General features: G+C 38.0%; 1 protein-coding gene across 2 annotated transcripts in view; it reads right to left on the bottom strand.

Moving 5' to 3' along the window:
• Positions 1-23,089, bottom strand: part of WDR91 (WD repeat domain 91) — a 29,318-nt gene extending 6,229 nt beyond the window's left edge. The window contains exons 1-11 of one of the 2 annotated variants that reach the window (XM_074267848.1): positions 22,873-23,089; positions 21,787-21,966; positions 21,041-21,247; positions 18,049-18,132; positions 16,099-16,229; positions 15,340-15,505; positions 10,637-10,795; positions 9,413-9,606; positions 8,149-8,299; positions 6,964-7,058; positions 2,110-2,278 (exon numbers count right to left, since the gene is read on the bottom strand). In XM_074267848.1, the coding sequence (XP_074123949.1) occupies positions 2,110-2,278; positions 6,964-7,058; positions 8,149-8,299; positions 9,413-9,606; positions 10,637-10,795; positions 15,340-15,505; positions 16,099-16,229; positions 18,049-18,132; positions 21,041-21,247; positions 21,787-21,966; positions 22,873-22,995 (1,659 nt within the window). In that variant the 5' untranslated portion in view covers positions 22,996-23,089. Of the gene's footprint in view, positions 1-2,109; positions 2,279-6,963; positions 7,059-8,148; positions 8,300-9,412; positions 9,607-10,636; positions 10,796-15,339; positions 15,506-16,098; positions 16,230-18,048; positions 18,133-21,040; positions 21,248-21,786; positions 21,967-22,872 lie in introns of those variants that run through there. The other variant, XM_074267849.1, reaches the window with a different exon arrangement.
• Between the last annotated feature and the right edge of the window lie 861 nt (positions 23,090-23,950).

The raw sequence follows: 23,950 nt of genomic DNA, 5'->3' as shown, positions 1-23,950 counted from the left end.
TCTGATCCCTGACTCTCGTCTCTAGCCTGCTCTGCTCAGCTTTGGCAACCTAGGAGTTAGAGGTTGGTTCCAGCCCAGTTAATACATATAATAATTGAGGTAGGTACTGAAAAAACATAACCTAATTTTTTTTTTCTGAAGCCATTATTTCCATGTATAAGAAATTTCCTCTAACAAAACAAATCAGTAACTCTTCTGCAATCTATCTAGTTCTGCCAATGGTCCCATGAAGTTAAATGACTCCCCAACACCCTCCCCCCCTCACATTCTCCCTCCCATGACCACATGGGCAGTAAGTGTCAGAGGGAATTAACAGCATTACTGAAGCATTCACTCAGTGACTGCCCACTTTCCTTGTACTAAGTATCAGGAGTAAAGTGAGACAACATGTAAATAATTAGGTATATACCAGCTATTTACAGTGATCTGAAAGGAGAAGGCATCAGGGTGGGGTGGGGGAGGAAAGGAGAGAAAAAGGAGGGAGGGAGAGGAAGGGAAAAAGGAGAGGAGAGAAAGGAAGAGAGCTCCTGCAGAATGTAAGGCCTGAATTTAGACTTGAAAGAAGCCAGGGAAACTAAGACAATTGAATAAATTATCTTCTATGTTCTAGAAAATGAGGATACAGAAATAAAGATTAAAGTTACTCCGTCTCTCACAGGGCTTTATTATCTCTTTTATGCTTTAAAGACTTTGGAAAAGGAAATTATATACTACTAATTTGTTTTACCCTTTCCTTTTTCTTGACTATGATAGTGAATTTTCTTACAAAATAAAGAGGGAAAAATAATCTTATTTTTTTTGGCTTTCCAGCTATATGACCCTGAATAAGAAGCAAAACATTCAGAGCTAAAACACTCACTTAAGATAAAATCAGATTTCCAATGGGGCTTAGGGTAAGAATATTGACAATTCATCTGCTACCTTTTGTCACAGCCATCAATATCCCATATATACTAAAACCAACAGTTTGTGATATTTTTGCCAAAGAAAAGAGGGAGTAAGTTAGTAGAATCCTATATTACCTCCTTACAAAACACTTTTACTGAAAGGAACATTATATATGGTTATAAGTTCCCAGATCAACTCACAAAAGCCATTTAGTTCCAAATGATCTGAACTCTACATCTGCAAGAATCTAGTTTTCATTTTCATTTTTTATTAATAATTTTATTTTATGTATTTCAGTTATAAGGTCTTTGTAAGCTAGTCTATGAACCTAAATGGTTTATAATGCAGTTTCTTTGAGAAAGCATTATCAAAATTAAAAACTGGTTTACCAATGAACATCTGGAAAACAAGTCATTTTTAAAGCTAGAGACTGTTTAGTCATATTAATGCCTTATTTATCTAGTGAATTCAAGAAAATGGAATGTGCCAAATAAGTGAATTTTCCAAATCCCTCAGCTTACCCACTTTAAGCTCCAAAATTCTCTGGGGAGACATTTTCCTTAAATGTACTGGCCCCTTTCCTACCTTCTTAAAGAGATTACACTGAACCTCATTTAAACTTTTCTTGATGAGTTAGTTACCATTATGGATATTAGTTATTGTAGTGAGCTGTCATACAATTAAGTCTTCATGGATCATTAAACATACAATGCCTGTCCCTTTTTATTTTAAATAGCCCTAGACTCCTATAATTCTTTAGTTCTTTTATATGCTTCTTATAGTTTTTTCTATCTCCCAGGAAAATCCCCTTTAATTTCTTGCTATTAATTATTTCTATTTTAACTTACACATAGTTCTACATTAGGTATCTTGTTTGTACATCTAAGTTTGTGGCTGACTTCAAAATGAGTGAAATTACTGCAAGACTGATCTCAACATCCACTTGAATACTGACACATTCTCACCTCATAAAATTTTTTCACAGTTTGAGAGCATTAATAAATATTAAATTAATGTGAAACCAGATGTTTTTTCTGTTTATATTCATAAGAACTAGCACCTAAATAAGGCAATCTGCTTATTGTAATAAGGAGTGACACTGCTGCTCTTACTGTCACCGAAACCTGCTAATTCCCTGCCTGAGACTCTGCCATAGCAAGAGACATGGCTAAGAGGCTGCCATGAACAGCTCAGACATCCAGGGAAAGACCACGTATGTACCTGCTGCTTCATGGTCTTAGTGTCCCACAGCAAGAGTTTGCCAGGAACCTGGTTCATGCCTTTGATGCTACTGTCTAGTGCTGTGTAGTCCATCTGTGAAATGAGGCTGGGGGCTGCAGCTGAACAGACGAAAGAGGTCCCACTGGGGCTACAGGCAAGTGACAGGATCCTACAATGAACAAGAAGCTCAATCAGATTCCTCGCCCACAAAAGATCTTTCAAAAAAAAGAGAAAATAATTCATGGCTCTGAGATTCTAAATCTGACCATGATTGCTAAGAAAAAATTTGTTGAAAGAAAGTAAACAACAGGAACTCTGCATGATGGCAAAGGGCATGCCACCTTAGAGACTGAAATAAGGAAGGAAATGCCAGGCAGAGTTTGACTTGCTCTTTGAACTTTAAGAGAACAGATCTCAAAGAGTTCAGAGATTAATATAGGATTCCACAGGATAATCTACAGAATTCTCTAAAAGGAAAATCAGTTTGAAAGAGGTGGGAGATTGAAAAATGAATTCTGAGGATAGAATCACAAACGAGCCTTATAAGGAAAAAAAGGAGAAGTACCTAGAGAGAAGATCAATGTGGATGAGGAGCTCATCAATACTTACATTATAAAAATGGCATTTAAATAGGGGCAGACAATTGAAAAACAAAAAAAGACCTACAATGTCCTATGAGAATAGAATCAGAAATACTAAAATCCAAAACAAGCTGGAGTTTGTGACAAATAACAAAGACAATAAATAATGCCTTTTAAAAAGTTATTTTCAATGACAAGAAGGTCAATGATGATGAAATCGAAGGGCAATAATGAGCAATGGAAAGAACATAGGAAAAATATCACTCCTATTTTCCTTCACTTTTCAATATCAAAGGAAAGGACAAAAATGGTTCAAAGAATTGAAACCCAAGATAATAAGAGAACAGCTAACCACCCTTAAATAAGTTCAAGTCACTTGACTAGCATGATCTAATCTCAGGAGACTGAATTTGCAAATATGATTGCTAAATCACTGTTCTTAGTATTTGTTTTGGCAAAAGGGGAGGCCAGAATAGTACTGAAGAGACTCAAAATGTCCCAATTTTCAAAAAAAGGGAAATAAAGTAGATTTTTAAAGCCACAAGCAAGCTAATTTATTAAAGGCCTGTTTGTTAATTTTTCTCAAAAGATGGATTATGGAGAATAACCAAAAAGAAATTGATCATATTTGTTTGTTTTTTGGGGGGTTAAATGACTTGCCCAGGGTCACACAGCAAGGAAGTGTTAAGTGCCTGAGGCCACATTCAGGTTCTCCTGATTTCAGGACTAGTGCTTTTTCCACTGCACCACCTAGCTGCCCCCATCATATCTTTTGACCCAGAAATTCAATTGCTAAAACTTGATCCTAAAAAATTCATAAAAAGGTAAAAGGAGAACTATACAAAAAAATTAATAACTGGATCATTTGTAATACAAGACAATTGGAAATGCTTTTCCCTAATAACATTTGGATGAATGGCTAGAAGAGTTATAGTACAATCATATATTAGAATACTATGCTAACATAAAAGTTATAACAAAATATTCAAAGATTTGTACAAAGTGACACAATACAAGATGAACAGAAGTTGAATCGCATGTACACTAAAATTACCTTTTTTTTTTTTTTTTTTTTTTTTTTTTTTAAGATAAGTAAGCCCCAAGTATGAGAATTTCAGATAAACTTACAAAGGGATATGGAGCAAATTCATTTTGTGCTTGTTACTTGTTAATTCATTTAATTACATTTAATTAAATGCTAAAGTTTTATGTAAGATTTTACATATTTTCTATATGTATTTAATTTGCTGTTGCTTATTAAATTTACTTTTAAAAGTTTTAAGAAGAGGTAATAAGACTCAGTCATTCCAAAATAACCTCCTTTCCTTTTTCATAGTGCTACTAGACTACTAGATTCCAGGAATGATGTAGACCCACTGCATCTGGAATTTTAGCAAGGTGTACAACAAAGTCTCTCACAATATTTTAACTAATAAGTTAAGTAACAAAAACAATTCAAAAGATTTTTACAGGCTAAAATAGCAGATGGTACTTAACAAATTGAAATTGCATATAAATATAAAATGCTGATCTTGGGTTTAAAATAAACAATTGCACAAGAACAAGAAAGAGAAGATACAACTCGAAAGCAATTCATTAGAAAAGAAGTCAATGGATTTAGTGGACTACAAATTCAAAATGAGTCAGCAATGTAACGTAGCAAACGTAAATGCTTATTTCATCTTAGATTATATTTTTTGCCATTAAGTTTAGTTAATGAAATTCATTTTAATAGCTTTTTATTTTTCCAAATATATGCAAAGTTTTCAACATTACCTGTGCAAAACCCTGCGTTTCACCAAATTTTTCTCCCTCCCTTCCCCTACTCCCTCCTATATACAGCAAATAATCCAATAAGTTTAACCAATAGGTTAAACATATGCAATTGTTCTAAACATGTTTCCATATTTGTCATGATGCACAAGAAAAAGCACATCAAAAGGTGAAAGAAAAGAAAAACATCAGGGAAAGAAAACAACATGCAAATAAAAAAAAAACAAAAGTGAAAATACTATGTTGGGATCCACATTCAGTCTCCATAATTCTCTCTCTGGATGTAGAGAGGCTATTGGAATTGCCTTAAATCACCTCATTGTTTAACAGAGCCAAGTCCTTCACAGCTGTTCGTCACATAATTTTGTTGTTGCTGTGTACAATGTCCTCTTGGTTCTTTACGAAGCATCAGTTTATGTAGGTCTTTCCAGGCTTTTCTGAAATCAGTCTACTCATCATTTCTTATAGAATAATAATGTTCTATTACATTTATTATTAACAAAAGAGCATCCAAATAAGAGACTCCCACCAAATTGCTCTCTGGGCAGACCACATCTAAAACATTCTAATACCAGGAACCACATTTTAGAAGTAATACAAATTAGCTAGAAAATATCCAGGAAAGAGCAATTAAGGCAAAACATGCCATGAATGTCAACTAAAGGAGCTATGGAGTAATAGTGGGTATAAATTACTAGAAAGAGATTTTGGTTACTTTAAGAAGAAACTTCTTGCCACTTAGATTTGTCCAGAATTGGGATGGATTGCCTATGGGGTTTCATGAATTCCCAGTCATAGGATCTTTCCAAGGAGAAGCCAAACAGCCACTTGTTAAGAGTGCTCTTATAGAGGTGGAACTTGATAATTTGGGGGGGTCCCTTCCAGTTTTGAGATTCTGTAATTCACCTGCTTCTAACAAGGTCAAATCCTAGGACCCAGATTAAGCTCTGAGGAACAGAAAGTGATACTTCTAGTATGAAAACCTGATTCCCAAACTATATCCTTAATAGTGAATAGAGCATAGCTACAAGTTATGGTATATAAAGGATTTATACAATAACAATGGCATAGTAAAGATAGATAACTTTGAAAGAATTAGGAATTCTGATACTCAACAAAAAGTCTCAGGGTCCAAAATGCTATCTTCCTTTTTTTTTTTGAAGGTAGCAAAAGCAGAAATTTGTTTTGTTTGACTATATGTTATTTGTAACAGAGGTTTTGCTTTTCTTTCACTATTTGGGTGGCTGGGATGGCAGAGAGTGGGCAGGGAGAAGGAAGGGAGAATGAAGAAGCAGATATTTAACTGATTAAAGCAATGAAATATAATTAAGATAAAAAATTTTTAAATGCCAGTGGTAAGAAGAGAATTTCTACAGAAACTAAAATGTAGAGAAACATTAATAACAAAGAACTGGAAATAAAGTATATGCCTCTCTTTTGGGAGGGTGGCCTGCAAGTTGTTACATGTAAACATAGGAAGACTTATATGAACTGAAGCAAAACCAAGAAAACAACATAGAGAATGACAACAACAATATAAATGGAAATAGCCAATAAAACAATCAAAGCTGGATCTTGTGAAGTTACAGTGACCAAGCTTGTTCCTTCCCAAAAAAGGTATAAGAAAGTTTTTCCCATACTTTTTTGTGAAGCTAGGAGACTGAGGATATAGAATACTACAAATGTCACTTTCACTCTTTTCATGTATAGCTTAGGTTGATTGAACTGTTTTTTATTCTTTATTATATTGGGTGGATTTTTATAAAGGGGTTGGTTGGATGCAGTAGAAAATAATAAAAAAATTTCTTGAAAAAGAATGAATAGGAGAAAAAAGATCAAAAAGAGAAATGTAGGTACTATATACATCAAAATATTGAGACACCTTTTGCTAAAAACTAGAAATAAAGCAATCATATGGATGAACAAGGTTTAGGCTGGCATGACCTTTAAGTATTTCTAAAGTTGTCATGTGGAGGAGAGATTAGACTCATATTGATTACTCAAAAAGCTAATGGGTACAAATTTCTGGAGGGGTATTTTGATTATCTTAAGGAAAAATTTTCTAACAATTAGAATTGTTCAGACTGAAATGGATTACATGTAAAGACATGGAAAAAGACCTAACACTAACTGATGCAAATTAAAGTCAGCTGAACCAGGAAAATAATAAATGTAACAATGCATGAAGTATAAATGAAAAGTACCTCTCTCACACACAATGAGTGCTATAATCATTAAATAGCAAATTTGTCCTCAAAGAAGAGATGAAAAACTATGCTTTCCTTACTTCACTGGAAATGTAGGAAACTTCCAATGTGGAATACTGTACATCTTGTCGGATTGTTAATATGCAGGTTACTTCTGCTGAACTGTTATCTTTTTTATTCTTTTACAAGGGATAAAAGTGGAGAGGGATATATTCCAACATGAACATGATGGAAAAATAAATTGACCTTTTCCCCTAACTACATACATGGGAAGGGAACTGTTCTTTGCTCACCTAGGCATGTCGTCATTGATACTGATCTCACAGAGATTCTTCTTGGCTTCCGTGTCATAAAGACGCACAGTCCCTGCTCCACTTCCCAGTAAAAGCTGATGAGGTGAAAAGTGAAAGAGAAAAAAGAAAAAGAACAAAGTCAGTAACATTTGCTAAGGGTGTTATGGTCTTTTCTAGATCTTGTATGAACCTAGGCCAAGTGAAGGCTTCTATGAAGCTTCCACACTAGCCCAACATTTTTATACAAGTAAACTATAATTCAAATATAAATAAAAGATCAACATAGGAAGGGACTAGAAGAAATAAAGGCAATGTAGTCAAAGAATAAATAAATAAATAAATACACACACACACACACACACACACACAAAACACACACATATGTATGTATACACATATGTATCTGTAAATGAAGACAATGTAGTCGAAGGGTGTGTGTATATGTATATGTACGTACATATACATACATACATACATATATACACACATATACATATACCTATACATACATACATATATATAGATATAGATATAGATATAGATATAGATATAGATATAGATATAGATATAGATATATCTGGAAGGGCTGTTGTGGGGCTATGTCCAACCAATACTGTCTATGGAGCTTTCTTGGCAAAGACACTAGAGCAGTTTGCCAACTCCTTCTCCAGTGGATTAAGGCAAGCAGGACAGTGGCTTGCCCAGGTTCACATAGTTAAATGTCTTAGGGTCAGACACCAACTTCGGTCTTTCTTACTCTAGGCCCAGTGCTCTATCTGCTGAGACACCTGAGAGGAAAACTTTTTATCATCTCATTTATTTTTTTAATTTAGAAGATGGCTGAATACCCACGAACGCTTGGGCTCTTTAATTCATGGTCCAGAGTTGGGCTTACTGTTGTTCAGTCATGTCTGATCCTTTGAGACCCCATTTGTTTTCTTGGCAGAGACCCTAGAGTGCTTTGCTGTTTCCTTTTCTACTCATTTTACAGATGAGGAAACTGAGGCAGACAGGGTGAAGTTCCTTGCTTAGGGTCACGCTGTCTAGAAGTATCTGTGGCCAGATTTGAACTGGGAGAGGAGGCTTCTTTAACCAGGTAGGAAGGAAGTGAACTTTAAGAACTCTACTGGCTTTTGAAAATTCAAAGACTGCAAAAATGACAACTCAGGTAATAATATTACTTACCAGTCTGTCCCGTTTAGTGGCCCATTCTAAAGAAAGAAGGGGTGACTTGGAAATAGAAGAAGCTTTAGTCTGCATGATAGGATTGAAAGACCAAACCTTGATAACTCCATCCACATCTAAGCTAGCAACTCTTCTCCCAGAACAGTCCACTCTAAAGGAGAAAAAGAATATATATATAAACGGCAGTGTCCTCCTTCTTTGACTTTGCAATTCTTCTTAACAAAGTTTAGATCACTTTCTGTTTGTTAGGGATAATACTGGAAGCTTAAATTTAATTAATAATGTAGTATCTTAAATTATCTAAATTTAAGAATCCAGCACAAAGAAAATCCTAAATTCTAAGAACCTAAGAATTACTCATTCCTAATAAAATCCCTAATATATCCTAAGAAAACAAAAGCTTTAACTAATCACTCTTCTCAGTTTCTCTCTCAGCTCCTATCACAATTGAAAAGACTTGTACCATCAAGTCACAGCTTTTTCTGTTCTCACTCCCAATACTCTATTCTTTAGAAGGAAATAGAAAGTCATTTCCTTGGGACCTTTCTAGATTAAAAAAGAAGATAAAGAGGAATAGTCACGTAATACTATTAACATGTAGAAATGAAAGGAATTATTTGTTCTACTTGGCTCTAGAAAGCTGAAACTGGACCAATTGGTAGAAGTCACAAGAATAGCAATTTTGACTAAATATAAGAAAATGTTACTTGTCAATCAGTTGTCAAAAATGGAATTAGATGCCTTTTAAAGTAGTAAATAAATAACTTTCTGCAAAAGATCTCAAATGGGGGAGGGGGGGAAATGACCCTTGTCATTTACTGCAGTTCAAATTCATAATTTGGGAGAAGACTGAAGCACATGACAATTACAGTTCCTTCTAACCTGAATTTCTATGATTCCTTAATTAGATTTAAGTAGGTAATTTATTAAAATCATAATCATGATATCATGATACTGAAAAGGACCTTAAAGCACCATCATTTTAATTAAATCTCTTTGCAAGATGGAGCCTGAAGACTTCTGAATTCCTAGAATTCTATTTTTTTTTTTTTTTTACATCTTGGGGATAATATTGCAACTTCCCGCTAATAATTTCCCATTCTCATCATCAGTCTTCACTTCCTTCCTTACAATGTCAGGTAACAGTTTCTATTAGCTACCTTGAAAGCAGAAAATTCTAGTTAGAGGAGTAAAGACCGTCTTGACAATGAGCTGGTATTCTATAGGCTGATATCTCTATGCTGTTCCTAGGCCAGTTACTCACCTGCAATGCATGATGGAAGAATGATGTTCACCATATTCCTCCTGGCTCAATACAATGAAAGGCTCCTCAGGTCGAAAGCCACTCCCTTCTATGCCAGCTCCAGAAGTTCTAGTAGTCATGTCTGCTTGGTCAATGTGAAGCTCTAGGGAAGGTTCTGCCTCTGGTCCACTAACTTCTGTTTTCTTCTCTGGACACTAACTCAAGCAAATGAAATGAGTAAGATATAGAGGATATCTACACTCTATTTCAGTCTCTATTTGTGACTCACAACCTGAGCCCGCCCTAATGTTCCAGCCTTTCTTACTGCACGTTACTTTGCTTCCTGCATGCTATAGTTTAGTCAAGCTGGCAATGACAAACTTTCAGTCTCCCTTGGAGAGTGAATTTTTGAATTTTAAAAAGTTCTTTTCAGAGCTATCCTAATTGAGGTATAAAGAAATATCTCCATATTGGGAGCCCACCCTCAACAACTCAAGGGGGTATTTTTAAAGAAAGTTTAGGAAGAGCTGGGCTCGAGGTTTGGCTTCTACAGATGTCCCCACCTCCTTCAGGCCTTTACTCAGGAAGATGGGTCATTGTGGGCAAGTCTCTGCATGGCTGGTGACATGGTTCTATTTCCCCAAAGCAATTATTCTATCTTACCCAACTGTGATAGATTACTGCAGCATTAAGTGCAACCCAATACCATTTGCCCTTAATTATCTCCTCAACCAATTTGTCAAACATGGAGACCCTGTCCCTATGCTTTTTCACAAACATCAAAGACCTAAGTTTTTATTGCTGATAAGAGCAGACCAAACACATAATAGGTGAAGCTGCTATAATCCTTATGATCAACTAAGTATGGGGACAGTACAGGAGTCCTTCCTAAATTCTGTACAAATAAACTTGTAAAGAAATATTATATAGAGAGCCAACAATCATACTATGCTAGTATGGAAAAGAACCAAACCAAAAAAAAAAAAAAAAAAGAGGGACAGGGAGGAAAGAAAATACCAAAAAATGCCCTCTAATGAACCATCAAACAAAATTCAGTTTAAATTAGTTAAGCAAAAACAATCCTTTATAAACAAAATGAAGAAAAAGACAACAAATATTTCTACATGACTTAGAAATCAGAACATATTTAATAAATAAAATTTGAGTTGTAAGGGATAATCTACAATTGATAAGGGAATATATAGAAGAATAGTTGGTGGCTCTTATGGCGATAGAGGCTCATACCTGGAAAGTAGATTTGGATAACAGCTCTTTTCTTTCCTTGCCGTGATCCTGCAGGCGCTTCTGCCGATGATGGGCCAAGCCAGGTTCTCCAGTAGATAAGCCACTGAAGATGTTCTTTCCATCTTTGACTCCTGTCATGGCTTCCTTTGCTTTAAAGATCTAGAAGACAAGAGTCAGACAATGGAAATTCAATTTCAGGTTATGGCCAGGCCTCAGCAGACAGACAGAACAGAAAGAAGAGCCACCATATGGCTGTCAGCTTAAATTTAATATGTCTTTTTTTTTTTCAAGAAAATTTAAATTTCACTGTTTCAGCCAAGCAGAAGGTCAATGGTTCCATAAATTCAGTCAGGAAATCTGGATTTTTAAGCTTTTATTTATATTTCTAACAATAATTATATATAATGAAAAGAATATCACCACTTCTCTAGCTTAGTTTTCAAGATCTACAAATTGAAAATAATGACCTTCGTCTAGTAATACTTAGAAGACTCTAAGATAACAAAATTTAAAAAAAAAAAAAAAAAAAAAAGATGCCACAAAACCCCCTGTAAAATGGAAAAGTATCACAGCACTCTCTATGGTTTTGGCAAGATGATGTTAGTGAAAAGTGACATATAAAACTGATTATACTATCTAGAATTCTTAAAAGAAATTTTAGGATACTTATAGCAATCCACTCAGTATAAAATTTGGAAGAAAAAAATTCTGGTATGGTTAAACAGGAATGTGTGCTACTCTCCTTAGTTACATGTCTAGGAATCTATAAACATTCAGATTTACTAACTGTTTTCTACTTGTCCTATTTATACGGGAGCAGAATCAGAAGAAATCAAAAATTAATTAATGTATCTAAAATAAGAAGAAAAGTAGTCAAATGGAAAAAAAATCTAATTTTTCAAATAATGTTTTGGTATTCAAGATAAACAACTAAGAGAAACATTTAAGACCAAAACCAATTCTCTAACAGATAAGTGATTAAATAATATGAACAGTTTACAATTCTCAAAAGATAAATTAAAAACTAATGAAACCATAAGAACCATGAGAAAGAAATAAAATCAAAACAATTCAGGGTTAAACAACAATGACAAAGAATAGGAAAAAAATCAATGTTGGAAAATCTGTAGAAAAATAAGCACATTAATTTTTGAAATTATGAATCATTTTAGAATGTAATTTGCAACTAAGCAAACATTACAATAAGATTCCACTATTATATATTTTCCAAAGACATAAGTGACAAAAAGAAAGTCCCAATATACACCAATACATTTATAGCAACATTTTTGAGGATAGCAAAGAACTGAAAATAAAGTCCATAAACTGAGGAATTACTAAAATTGTTGTACATGAATGTAGTGGAATATTACTGTGCTATAAGAAACAATAAATGTATGGATACAAAGAAGCACAGAAAGACTAAACACAAACTTAGGCACAGTAAAGTAAGCAAAGCTAAGAAATAACACAATGACAATGGAAATGGAAAGAATTTCAAACAAAACAATCTAAAATAGATATTGCAAAATTATAAAAAGCAAGCATAACCTCAAAGAAGAGATATAAGATATAAGAATATATCTTTACCATTCTTTTGAAGAGGTGGAACAATGCATATATTTTCAGCATTTTTTCAATGTATTAATCACTAAACAAATTTTTTCTTGTTTTTTTCATTAAAAAAGTTCTGTTATATGGGATGGTTTGCTGAGAGGGGGAAAATGAAGAAATATGGGGAAAACTGGTATCACCAACATCTATTTTTTTTTAAAGAGAAGATGCTGAACGTCAACAAGTAGCTATACATAGTTCAGATATTATGATCAGCTTTCCCATACCAGTGTCTGCGATAGCAAGTTAGGCTCCTGACAACAAAGGGGGAAAATATGTTTGTAAGGAAGCTTATCCACTGACCAAGAATGCTGTCAACTACATTTATACTGAGAAAGGAGGGAAGATGTAGCAAAGCTGGTACTACCAAGGCCATTAGGTCTAATACCAATTCTTCCCCTGCCTTCTCTAGTCCCCATTCATTTCACTAGGTCATGCCCCATTGATATGTCTGACTCTCAGAATCTCTGTTCCTTCAAGGTTCTGTGCTGCTGCTCCTCCTAAGAAGCCTTGTCTACTCTCCTCTCACCTGAAAGTGATCTACTTAAATTTCCTTCAAGAATTCTGGCTGCATCTACCCTCCGTTTTGATCATATGTGTAAGACACAAGAAGCTGTTTCTATAGTGGAGGAAATCCAGAAGATTGGAACATGAGCAAGGGAGCTCCTGAACCCAGTTGAACTAGGGAAAACTGGACAGAACTAGTTGTATGGTTTAAAAAAAAAAAGACAGAGATCATAGCTTAGCTAGAATATGCATGTTTAACTGCTTCATAGATATTAGCTTCTCCTCAGGAGGAGCTAAGGCTCATTAGTTTCATACACCCTAGGTAACGGGAGGGAGGACATATTAAGGAGCACATGTTGTAAGAGAATTGGGAAAGTATGTTAAGCTCATCTTCCCAGACAATGGGGAATGGAAGAGGGATCCACAATCAGGATCAGGGATAAAAGGCTAGGCTCTGCCTTTTGTAAACACATGTGTGAGCTCTTTTTAGTTTTCACACCCACTTCAGCTAGAATGTATTAAAAGTTTAAACTGCATGTTGAAAATTACTTCTGTATGCATTTTGAAGAATAAAAAGCTATTATTAAAAAAAAAAAAAAAAGCTTAAACTGCTTCACACATCCTGAGGTTGTTTATCATTATATGTGCCCTTATTTGGGATTCAGGATTTTGTTTCCAAAATATGGTATCTTATATCCCATGTATTTGTATACATATCTAATGCCCTTTATTGCATTCTAAGTTCCTAGAGTCCATACTTTTTCATCTGTGCCCCCAATGCCAACAAAGCTTGAACATGGCAGGCACTTAATAAATGTCTATTGTATTACAGTATAGAGGAATTCATGTCCCAGGACCCATAGAGAAACTACTTGAAAAGTTTAACCATAGCTGGGATTTTTCTCCCAAACACTTCCAAAATATTATAAAAAACAGTGATCAGAAAAAAAAAAAAAAGTATTTATTGGGAATCTAATCTGTATTAGAAGTTGTGCTGAATATTTCACAGAAGGCCCAACTATGCATTTATTTTAAGGAGTTTATAAATTAGAATGGAATAAGTATGTAAGCAATTATACTTATTTATATATTGTACTTAACAAAAGCATATAAATAACTATTCTTTAAGATAAAATATAAATGATATAAGAGGTTCAAGAAAAATCTATGAAGTAAAAGATCACAGCCTTGGGAGTTAGGAGGTAGGGTTTCAGGGGATGTTTCAAAAAGGAGGCAATGTTTGAGATGGACTTTGAAAAGCATGTACAATTTTGACAAGTAGAGATTAGCATGAGGAAGGCATTCCAAGTAGAAAAAATAACATGAACAAAGGCCCAAAGATAGGAAAGTAGTAATAACATAGTTCCCCTTGGATGGAACACATTGTAAAGAAAAGAAAGTAATGAAGGAATCTTAAAAAGTGAAGCTGTGATCGAGCAAGAAGAGCTCTGAATGCTAGGTTAAGCAGTTTGTACTTAATTTAGCACTTGGTTAGTATAAAATAAACATTAGTCATGATGATGATACTACAGTTGACTACTTTTCACCCCAATTTGCCAATAATGAACTATAACAAAAAGGAAACTACATGTGTTTTCAGTAGTGACCTTAGGACCAACAAACCAGATATCATAGTAACATGGAACCACTAAGATGCTCCATTACCTTTAACTGGAGTTCATTATGAGAATTCAACTCAACCAATATTTATGAAGTATTTACCATGTGCCACTGGATGAGGCAACTGAATGAGGTATTAGAGGGAAAAACAAAACAGGTTAAACCAGCTGCCAGTCTTCATACTAATTCTAAGAGGAGCAATCCCACTCAACCAACATGGTATGATAGTTTAAAAGCCACTTGTCTAAATAAAATCTATTAACTTTATAGCAAGTACCCCCTGGGAGGGGGTAGAGGGGGAAAGGGAAGAAATCTCAGTAGGGCATTTTGATTATTAGATGGAAGTTAGCTCAGAAGCAAGTACACTGCAAGCTTCTTGGAAAATTGAAAAGGTGAAAATCCTTTGAAGAAACAGCAAATACTTCTTGGGCTATGATTCTAAAGCCTGCTATGAAGATTCCTCAGCAGATTTTGATTTTGTTATGTCTAAATTTTCAGATTTTAAAATTCACTCTTCAGTCACAATTACTGTAAGCTACTCATTTCAATATTAGAAAGGGGAAGCAAAGTTTCAAAGATTATTGTGTATCATGGTTAGAGTTAATTTCAATCAGTTTGAAGGCAGCAGTGAATCTCAAGAGTCAGCCAAAACTTTAGAAGAATGTCACACAACAGTCAATGGGAAAGCTCTGATTTCAGAATTAAAGATTTGATATGAGAAGGAAATGACACCTTTCCTCTCCATCCCCTTAGTTCCTCTGATTATCCAGATCCTGCCATTTTAATATCAAGAAAGACACAAGAAGGGAAAAAAAAAAAAAAAAAAGATATAACTTTAAAGTAAAGAAACCTAGGTTCTAATGTATAATGTGAAGATAAATATAAGTGACCAGCTACCTTGGAAATACCATCAGAGATGTATTTGGGAACCACTGCATAACAGGCAGAAATTAGGCACTCACCTGATTGTTGGATAATTCTTTTTTTACTGAGGATTGCGCCTGAGGGGGACCTGGAGCTGGAGACATTCTAGAGGGACTCTTCTTACTCTGAGGCAACAGGGCAGAGAAGAAGCCCATCTTGGGAGAATGAGACAGTGAGGCACTCCTCTGGCTACATACCATGACACTAGTCAAAAGAGAAACATAACGTTGTTTCAGAGGAGGAGAAAGGCCCAGCAGGACCACAGAGCTCCTGGGACTGCAGGAGGCATACTGTGTCAGGCTGTTTGGACAAGCTGTAAGCTATAAGTTTTCTTGGCGCTGTTTCTTAGTATTAATGGGATCTGCAGCTTATCTGGGAATGAGAACACAACTTCTCTATCCTTCTTACAGAGGTCTAGTGTTAAGAAACTGAGAAAGTTTCATCAGTAAAAGGCTCTGCCTTAACTGGCTATTTCTCAATGACTAAAGTGTCAAAGACTAAAATGTCTATTCATTTTCTCAGCTAAAACTTCATACAACTACATGCAGGTAACCCATCTTAGAAAGCAGTACTAAGAGTACAAAAGGCTGAGCTCATAACTCTCTGAAAAGAAGGACAGTACATGATGAAAGACGTTCTGGGATGACTTCCTCAACACAGAGTAAGATAGTGTGTTTAGGGTACAGTAATGAAATAAATGCATTATTAAAATAATACTTTGGGATAAAAAGTAGATCAAAAAAATACCAAGAGGATAAACAATTCTCCCCAATCTAGTAAATGCCCCTTGAACTCACAGTTCTGAGTCTCCCAGGCGGTCCATATTGGACACATAATGAGGGAGTTTGTGTTGGACCACTGCCTCTTCCTCCTCAAGCTGCTGCTCTTCTTTCTTCATTCGATGGATTTCTGCTTGCAATGCAAAAAGCTATGTAGGGATGGGGCTGAGTTAGAAGGTATTCTCACCTGATCTTCCCTCATGTCTATGATGCTTTCTAGCTTTATCAAGTCCATAACACTATCTCACCATCTTACAATCTTTTCTGAAAGAGAACTAAAAAAGTAAGTCTGCCATATCAATACAACTACTGCAATAATCACATGTGGTACTACTCTGTGGCATTAAAGAACTTTTTCCCCTATTTACAACAATCATATCTCTTACTATTTGAAAAACAGAAAACATGAAATCCCAAAATTGTAACTACTGGATGGGTGAGAAGGTAGCAAACACATTTTCATTGGAAGGAAGACCATCAAAAAATTCTATGAATATCACTGGTCTGACAATTTCACTTTAAGTATTTGGGACAGGCTTTTATTCAACTTAATCAAGGTAGAATAAAGGTAGCTACAATATTAGAATGGCCTTCAACATGTTCTAGGTTCAAATCTACCTCAGGCTTCCTAGTTCTGCAATCCTGAAAAATCTCACTTCTCTGCACTTTGGTTTCCTCAGGTATAAAGTGAGAATAGGAGAACCCGCCTCACAGTATTAAAAGGAGACTATGTATGTATTACACCAAGTGCTATAGAAATATCAGCTCTTGTCATAACCAGAATGGAGGCCTCCTCAAAAGCGATGACAGGGCAAAGATGTGGGTCCTCACAAGTAAGATAGGTTTCAAGTATGAACCTGACGAAACACCATCTCCTCCCCCAAAAAGCCGCCTCACTAAAACTAAAGAGGCTCATCACCAATTCCAGAAGACTCTCCTTAGGAGAGTATGTGAGCTGCAAGAGGGAAGCGGGAACAGACCTTGGGGAATAATGAAGTCTCAGATGGAAAAGACACTTAAACCCTAGACATTAGCATATTGGTATTCCACCCAATAAAAGTTCTAGTTCTTTTTTGGTTCATCTAACCACAACTACATCTCAATAAATTCATGTTCTAAAGGTCTAAAAGCTAGGTTTGGGTGCAATTATCACTTGGGAATAGCAAAAGGAAGATATCGCTTATATACCCACAGCTCTTCCTCCTCTTTGATACAGCCTAGTTAATTCTCTCCTAAAAACACTTTCCTGTCTCCTATTTCTTTAATGTACAATGCACAGACTCACTTTTACCCATGAGTGCCAAGAATTATGATTACCCACTAATTTTTCTCCATTTTTCAATCTGTTCTCTAGTGCACTGAATTCAAGCCAATCCCAATCTTCACTATTTTTTGTGCCCAGAAAAATTAGCATTGAAAATGGGAGAAGAGTTGGTAAAATATCACTTTGCTACAGAAGTTTTTAAGTGTGAAAAATAAAATGGTTTCTTTTAGTTACTTCATCTTAGATATTAGGACCAAATTCGTGCTTCCCCAAAAAAGCCTAGAGATTTGTACAGCCTCAGGGTTAAACAAGCTGTAATTAGTCTTTTTTCCCAAGATCTAACTTGCTCATTTTAGGCATGAAAGGGAACTCTTCAAACAATTCAGTCCATGGACACATATGATCCAATTCTGGATAATCCACCGAGCCAAGGAAATTGAAAGCCAAAGAGCTACCCAGAAGCCATTTCCACAACTAAAAAACAATCCAGATTTATGGTATCCAGAAAACAGAAATACTGAAGTGGTCTGATTTTTAAGTGGTAGAGGCCTCAAACTTTGCAAATTACTGCCCTGATCAAGCTCCTATACCCAGAGTGCAGTCACTTCCCCTTCATGGCTACTGCTGCTGCAGAATCTCACTTCCAGAAAGCAGAAGGAAGTGCTTTGGAATGAGCGAGGCCCACCAGAACAAACAGAACAAACCTTCTGACGCAGAACTTCGTTCTCCTCTTGTACCTGAGAAGTTCTCTGACACTCGGCCTCAAAGTTGAGGATTACTGGCACTGGTGCACCAAGTTAAAGAATAAGCTCTCCTGCAAATGTTTGCCAACAATTTCTACATCCTCGTGACACATTACAGATGTTTAATGGCAGAGCACCCTTTTTAAATGTTTCATGAAACTTTCAACTATGGCAGCTCTAGGGAGGTACAAGGAGGACTGGCCTTGGAACTAGAAGACCTAGGTCTAAATACCAGTTCTGCCACTTCGTAGTGGTGTAACCTTAAACAAGTTACTTCCTTTTTTGAACCTGAGTTTCTTCATCTGCAAAATGGGGGATATTGATACTACCTACAATTCATCAGATGGAGATCAAATGAGATATTTGTGAACTTTAACATGTTACATAAATGTCAGCTGTTTTTTTTTTTTATCAGTATTAATACTCTATAACTGACTTAATTTCCAATAGTACACAGTGCCACTAAAACACAGGAGGATGTAAAAGTTTGTCTAACCAGCAAATACAGACATTAAAAAGCCAAATTTAAGATTTCTACCAAATGACAAAAATTTTGATTTTTTAACATTTGAATTTTTTTACAGTGATCATTTTTAAAACCATATTTTCCCATCCCCAGTCAAATTTTTTTTTTCAGTTGTAACTACATAACACCAAAGCCAGCCTTTAGCCAGCTAACAAGAGGCAGTTGACTGGAGGAGATCTTGGAGTCTTGTGACTCAGCAGGCATGTGGCCAATTGGTCTGCTGAGAAATGTGAAAATCTATCAGATGGAGGAAAAGGATCATCCATTTGCTTCCCTCTTTCCAAACTGAACAAGGACAGACCTCCTTTGTAGGGCAAGATTTTTAATATTGTATGACAAAGTATTCTTGAGCTTATACAATCACTCAGATATCCACCTGCATTCACCTTTTTAGTTTGGGACAAAGGGTCTTACTAACATCCTGACACCTAACAGCCTCAGTTTAAATAGAGAAAGCAAAGTTTAAAGAAGCAGAACCAGGAGAACAAAATACATGGCAATAACATGAAGGAAAACAACAAGAAAAGATAGCAGGTCAATAAAAATAAAGGCAGCAGGATTCTCAATGAAGTAACTAAACTAAATGCTTCCTTCCTTTCAATGGAGAGGTGGTGGATTACAGGTGTGGAATAAAGTATACATAATCAAACATGGCCAGCCTGTTGATTTACTTTGTTTAATTATACTTCCCTATTGTAAGGGAAGGTTTTATTTGACACAGGAAGGATAAATGAAAGCATCGGAAAGTGGCAGCATTGCTTTTTTAAAAGCAGCAACAAAACATTAAGGCAGCTTGTTATTTATTTAAAGTACTGGACATGGAATTGATAAGTTCAAATCCTGCCTCAGCAACTTAATACTTATGTGACTTTGGACAAGTCATTTACTGACCCTGGGCTTTAGTTCTCATAACTATTAAATTGAGGGGGTTAGCCTGAATGGCTTCTGAGGTCACACCCAGCTCTAAAGCTAAAAACTGATGAACAGGTTTTTTTAAAGTAAAGCTTTTCCCAAACCACATTTTCATCTAATACTGCTTCCTGTCTTTAAACTATCAACTTCCTATTTCCTATCACCAAAATAGTCTGACAATAACACAGAAGCATTTCTTTCAAACAGGCAAAATTTCAAATTAGTTCTGACCCAAGTAACCAATGTCTCCACTCCAAAATCTCTTGCTCAAAAGATAAGGGCAAAAACCAAGTAAAAAGTTTTTCTCAATACCACCAGAAAATGGTTCCTCCCAAAGGCAGAGACAGCACCCAATGGGTGGGACTTGCTAAATAAGAACTTATCAGTACTTCATCAGGTGTCCCAATTCAAAAAGCTCCCCTTTTCTCTCTAGTATTCCAAGGCAAGAAAAGAGAGAATGAAGGCCATAGGCTTCTGGATCTAAGCAACTACCTTCAATGATAAAAATGATTAAACATTATATCTAAATGGTCATCTAAATTGAAAAAACAAAATTGGGGGCAGCTAGGTGGCGCAGTGGATAGAGCACCAGCCTTGAATTCAGGAGACCCCGAGTTTAAATCTAGTCTCAGACACTTAACACTTCCTAGCTGTGTGACCCTGGGCAAGTCACTTAACCCCAGCCTCAGAATTAAAACAACAACAACAACAACAAAATCAAACCCATTTCATCATATTCCTGTAATTCCTGCTTCTTCCCAGGGTTCTCAGTAAAAGAATTCCATTTGCTGCCAGAATTGAGTAAAAGGTGAAAGTAGCCAAAAAAAGAAAAAAATTCTCATTTTCATTCTGTTGTAAATTTCTAGGTTATCACATTTAAGTTAAATGATGTCCCTGAGATCATGAAGTACCCTCAGTGATGGCAGATTTGGCTAGGCAATAAATTTCTTCTCTCTTTGGCTACTTGAGTGTCCATGACCCAGTGAAGAAAAATATGATTCAGGTAATATGGTCTACTGTTGGATAGTAGCAGCCTAATCCCTCCAGCAAGTAACCCCCAGACAAATCTTTAAAAATACAGCTTTAAATGAATACAAGGGATAATATTATAAAATATATATATATATATATAAAAAAAAAAAAAAGAATAACTAAAAACACAGCTTTGATCCTTTGGGGGTTTGTGGTAGTAAATAGCGTCATTTTGAGAGTTGCTTGAGAATCAGAGATCCAATGATTTGCTCATGTTGACACAGCTAGTGAGAGGGAAAGGTGGCACTTGAACCCAGGTCTTTCTAATTCCACTATCAATTATAGTATGCTGCCTCTCAAATATTATGCAAGGTATTTCTTATAATACTTTACATATTAAAAGAATAAAGCACTGGGAAAATAAAAATATGAGATGCCAGAGCAACAAGTGAAATTGTGCAGAGTACTGAGAGAAAATCCATGGGAGCAATCATTCCAAAAAGTCCTCCCCGTGGTCCATTCCCAAACAAAAGAAAGGATATGCATGCAGTGAAACAGGACGCTCAGGAAGTTGTGGAGGGACACAATGAAAGTGTCTGCCCACTGCCGGGAGAAGTAGGTGGCAAAGGTGGGGTTGGTGTCTGGAGACGGGAGAAAAGGTAGGATGAACCAGTCCTTCCACTCAGCTTGGTTCTGGAGTTCGGTGGCCTGCTTCACAAAGAACTCCTGTGCTTTGTCAGTTCTGTTTGTCTGTCAAGGACACAAAACAGAGAGTGAGATTTCTCTATACCAGAGCATACATTTTACACACGGCCTCCGTATACCCTGCACATCCAACAGTAATTCTGAAGCCTCCACTACTCATTTAAATTACTCCTTCCCTAAAGTCCTTGTTCCAAATATCATGAAGGAAATAGGGGTGGAGCTCAGGCCCGTCACTATTTTCAGGTGTGACTCACAGACCCCAATGAATGCAAGATTACAACTTGTCACTGTAATTCATGATTTTCATGTAAAAAAGGATCTGTTCTTCAGACCAAGAAAAAAACTTTACCACGAAGTGGATAGGAAAAGAGAACCTAAGGCTTGAAGGAGAGAACTAGGAAGCGGAGAGGCACACTGGGGTTTTTAGTGTCATAATGATACCAAGAAAGAACAAAAAACGCACAGCCACTTCCCGGGTCCTCTTTTGTGGTTCAATTATAATCTTTTTCTGATTAGAACATTTCCTCTTTGTGGAAAATAAATTATACTTGCTTCAGACAAAGTCCCCCCCCCCCCCCAGGCACCTGGATGGTATAGATGAGATAAAAACGGAACAAGCTGGTCTTTAATTTGTTGACGGCGGGCCGGTACACGTCCTCCAGTCGGCTGAAGAGGCGCCGCTCAAGATAGCTCCAATAATCTCGGAGCGCCGCCAGGTCATAGACCTGCATTAACTGCTGCAGCTGATCCACAATCTTGTCCACCTGGGAGCAAAGCGGGACAGACAAGCGGACGGACAGGGACAGCGGGAACGTACGATTAATACAGCTTCCTTCTGCTGCGAAGCAAAGAAACGTTAGCACTTCTTTATAAACCGGACTCGGACAGAGACTCAGAAAATGGCAGCATTCGAACCCAGTGCTTTCTACGGAGTCTCGGTGTCCTCATCTGGCACAGTGAGGGCGGTGTGACCCCGCGGTCCCTCCCAGTTCCAGGGCGCTGGGGTCCGCGTTCTGGCGTGTAGAGGGCGGCCAGCACTCCCTAACGGGCCAGGCTCTGCGCTGAGCGCTGAGGAGGATACCAAAGAGGGGGAGCTCTGTAACGGCCGCCTCCGGCTTTCGGAGTGATGGCTGGCTCCCTTCTACGAACCAAGCACAGGCCACCGCGCCAGAGATCCAGAGCTAGAAGGGCCTCGGAGGTCAGAGGCCACCCCTGACCAATGAGGAGTAACACAGGGCAAAAGGGAGTCGGGAGTCGTTCCGCCAGGTGTCCCCAGCACCAGCACTGCATACAGCAGGCACTTAATAAGTACCTCGGAACGGTGGAGCAGGGCGTAACGCCGCATTCACGCTCCAGCTATGTGCAAAGTCACCGGGGGCTGCCACTCACTCCCGGGACCAGGCCAGACACGAACCACCTGCGCCCCTCGCCCACTGCAGGTGCTCCGTAAATGCCCGAAGGCCGGCGGGCGCGGGGCGGAGGAGCCTGTTTCCCGCGAGACGGCGGCAGAGCAAAGCTCCGAACACCCTAAGTCGGAGAGCTCCCTGCCTCACACGTGCAGGCTCGGCCGGCCGGAGGTCCGGGGATGCCTCCTGCGTCCGGCCGTGCCCGCCGACCGCCCCCCCCCCCCCCCCCCGAGGATCCCCGGAACCCCGCGGCGGCCTCCTCACCCGGAACCCCTTCTCCTTGTCAGCTTTGATCTCCGCGTCCAGTTGCCGCAGCGTGTGCGTAAAGCCGCGGAAGAGCAAGTACTCGCGGACGAGCTCGTCTGTGCGCTCCACGGCCTCCGCCATCGCGCCCGCCGCGAGCCGGAGCCCGAGCCGAGAACCGGCGGGAGGAGGGACAGGGACTCGGCCGTGGGACGGACTAGAACAAGGGAGGAGTCACAGCTGTAACCGGCACTCGCCGGGACGGAGGGGCGGCGCGTGACGCCATCACGCCGCTGACAGATCCCGCCCCCACCGCCGGAGCTACACGTAGGCACGCCCCCTGCACGACGCGACTTAATTATCCCGCCCTCTCCCGCTGCTGGCCCCGCCCCGTCTTCTCCCAGGCGTTTTTGTCCTCCTTGTCAGTTCCAATGCCGAGTATTTATTACCAGAGAGGTGACCCCTTACAAGATCTGCCTGTGTTCTCATCCTGTGGACCCAAAAGGATACCGGAACTCCAGCTTTTGGAATTAAGCTTCCTGAAGAAAGAAAGGAGGGGGGGTCAGCTAGGTGGCGAAGTGGATAGAGCACCAGCCCTGAATTCAGGAGGACCCGAGTTCAAATCTGCTCTCAGACACTTAACACCCAGAGAAAGTCACTTAACCCCAGCCTCAGAAAAAAAAAAAAAAAAAAGTAATTAATTAAAAAAAAAAAAAGAAAGAAAGAAGGAAAGAAAGGAGGGAAAATGCATAGTGACGTGCTACAGTGCCGACTTAATAAGTCATTAATTGGTCAGTTTAGTTCTTCCGTCTCCTTACGTTAACCATCCTGTCTCTTTAAACTCCACCACCAAACGCTCATTCAGTTCTTGCCACTCCTCAGTTCTTTGCGATCCGACTCCAGACCCTAACGCGTTCCTGAAACTACTTCCAAAGATTCTCCCTGGTCACTGGCCCATCTGCTTCCTAAACTTGGTTTCTGGCACAGTCCTCTCCAGCGAAAGCTCACGAGCAGCCCAATCCCCGGAATTTTTTCCTCCGCTATTCTGTCGTTATTCCATCATTGACTTTACATCTCTTGGGGGGGGGAGGGGAAGCCC

Source organism: Sminthopsis crassicaudata, chromosome 5 (assembly GCF_048593235.1).
Source record: "Sminthopsis crassicaudata isolate SCR6 chromosome 5, ASM4859323v1, whole genome shotgun sequence".
NCBI classification, from domain to species: Eukaryota; Metazoa; Chordata; class Mammalia; order Dasyuromorphia; family Dasyuridae; genus Sminthopsis; species Sminthopsis crassicaudata.
The sequence above is the reverse complement of the archived record's forward strand: the minus strand, read 5'-3'. Positions and strand labels throughout refer to the sequence as shown.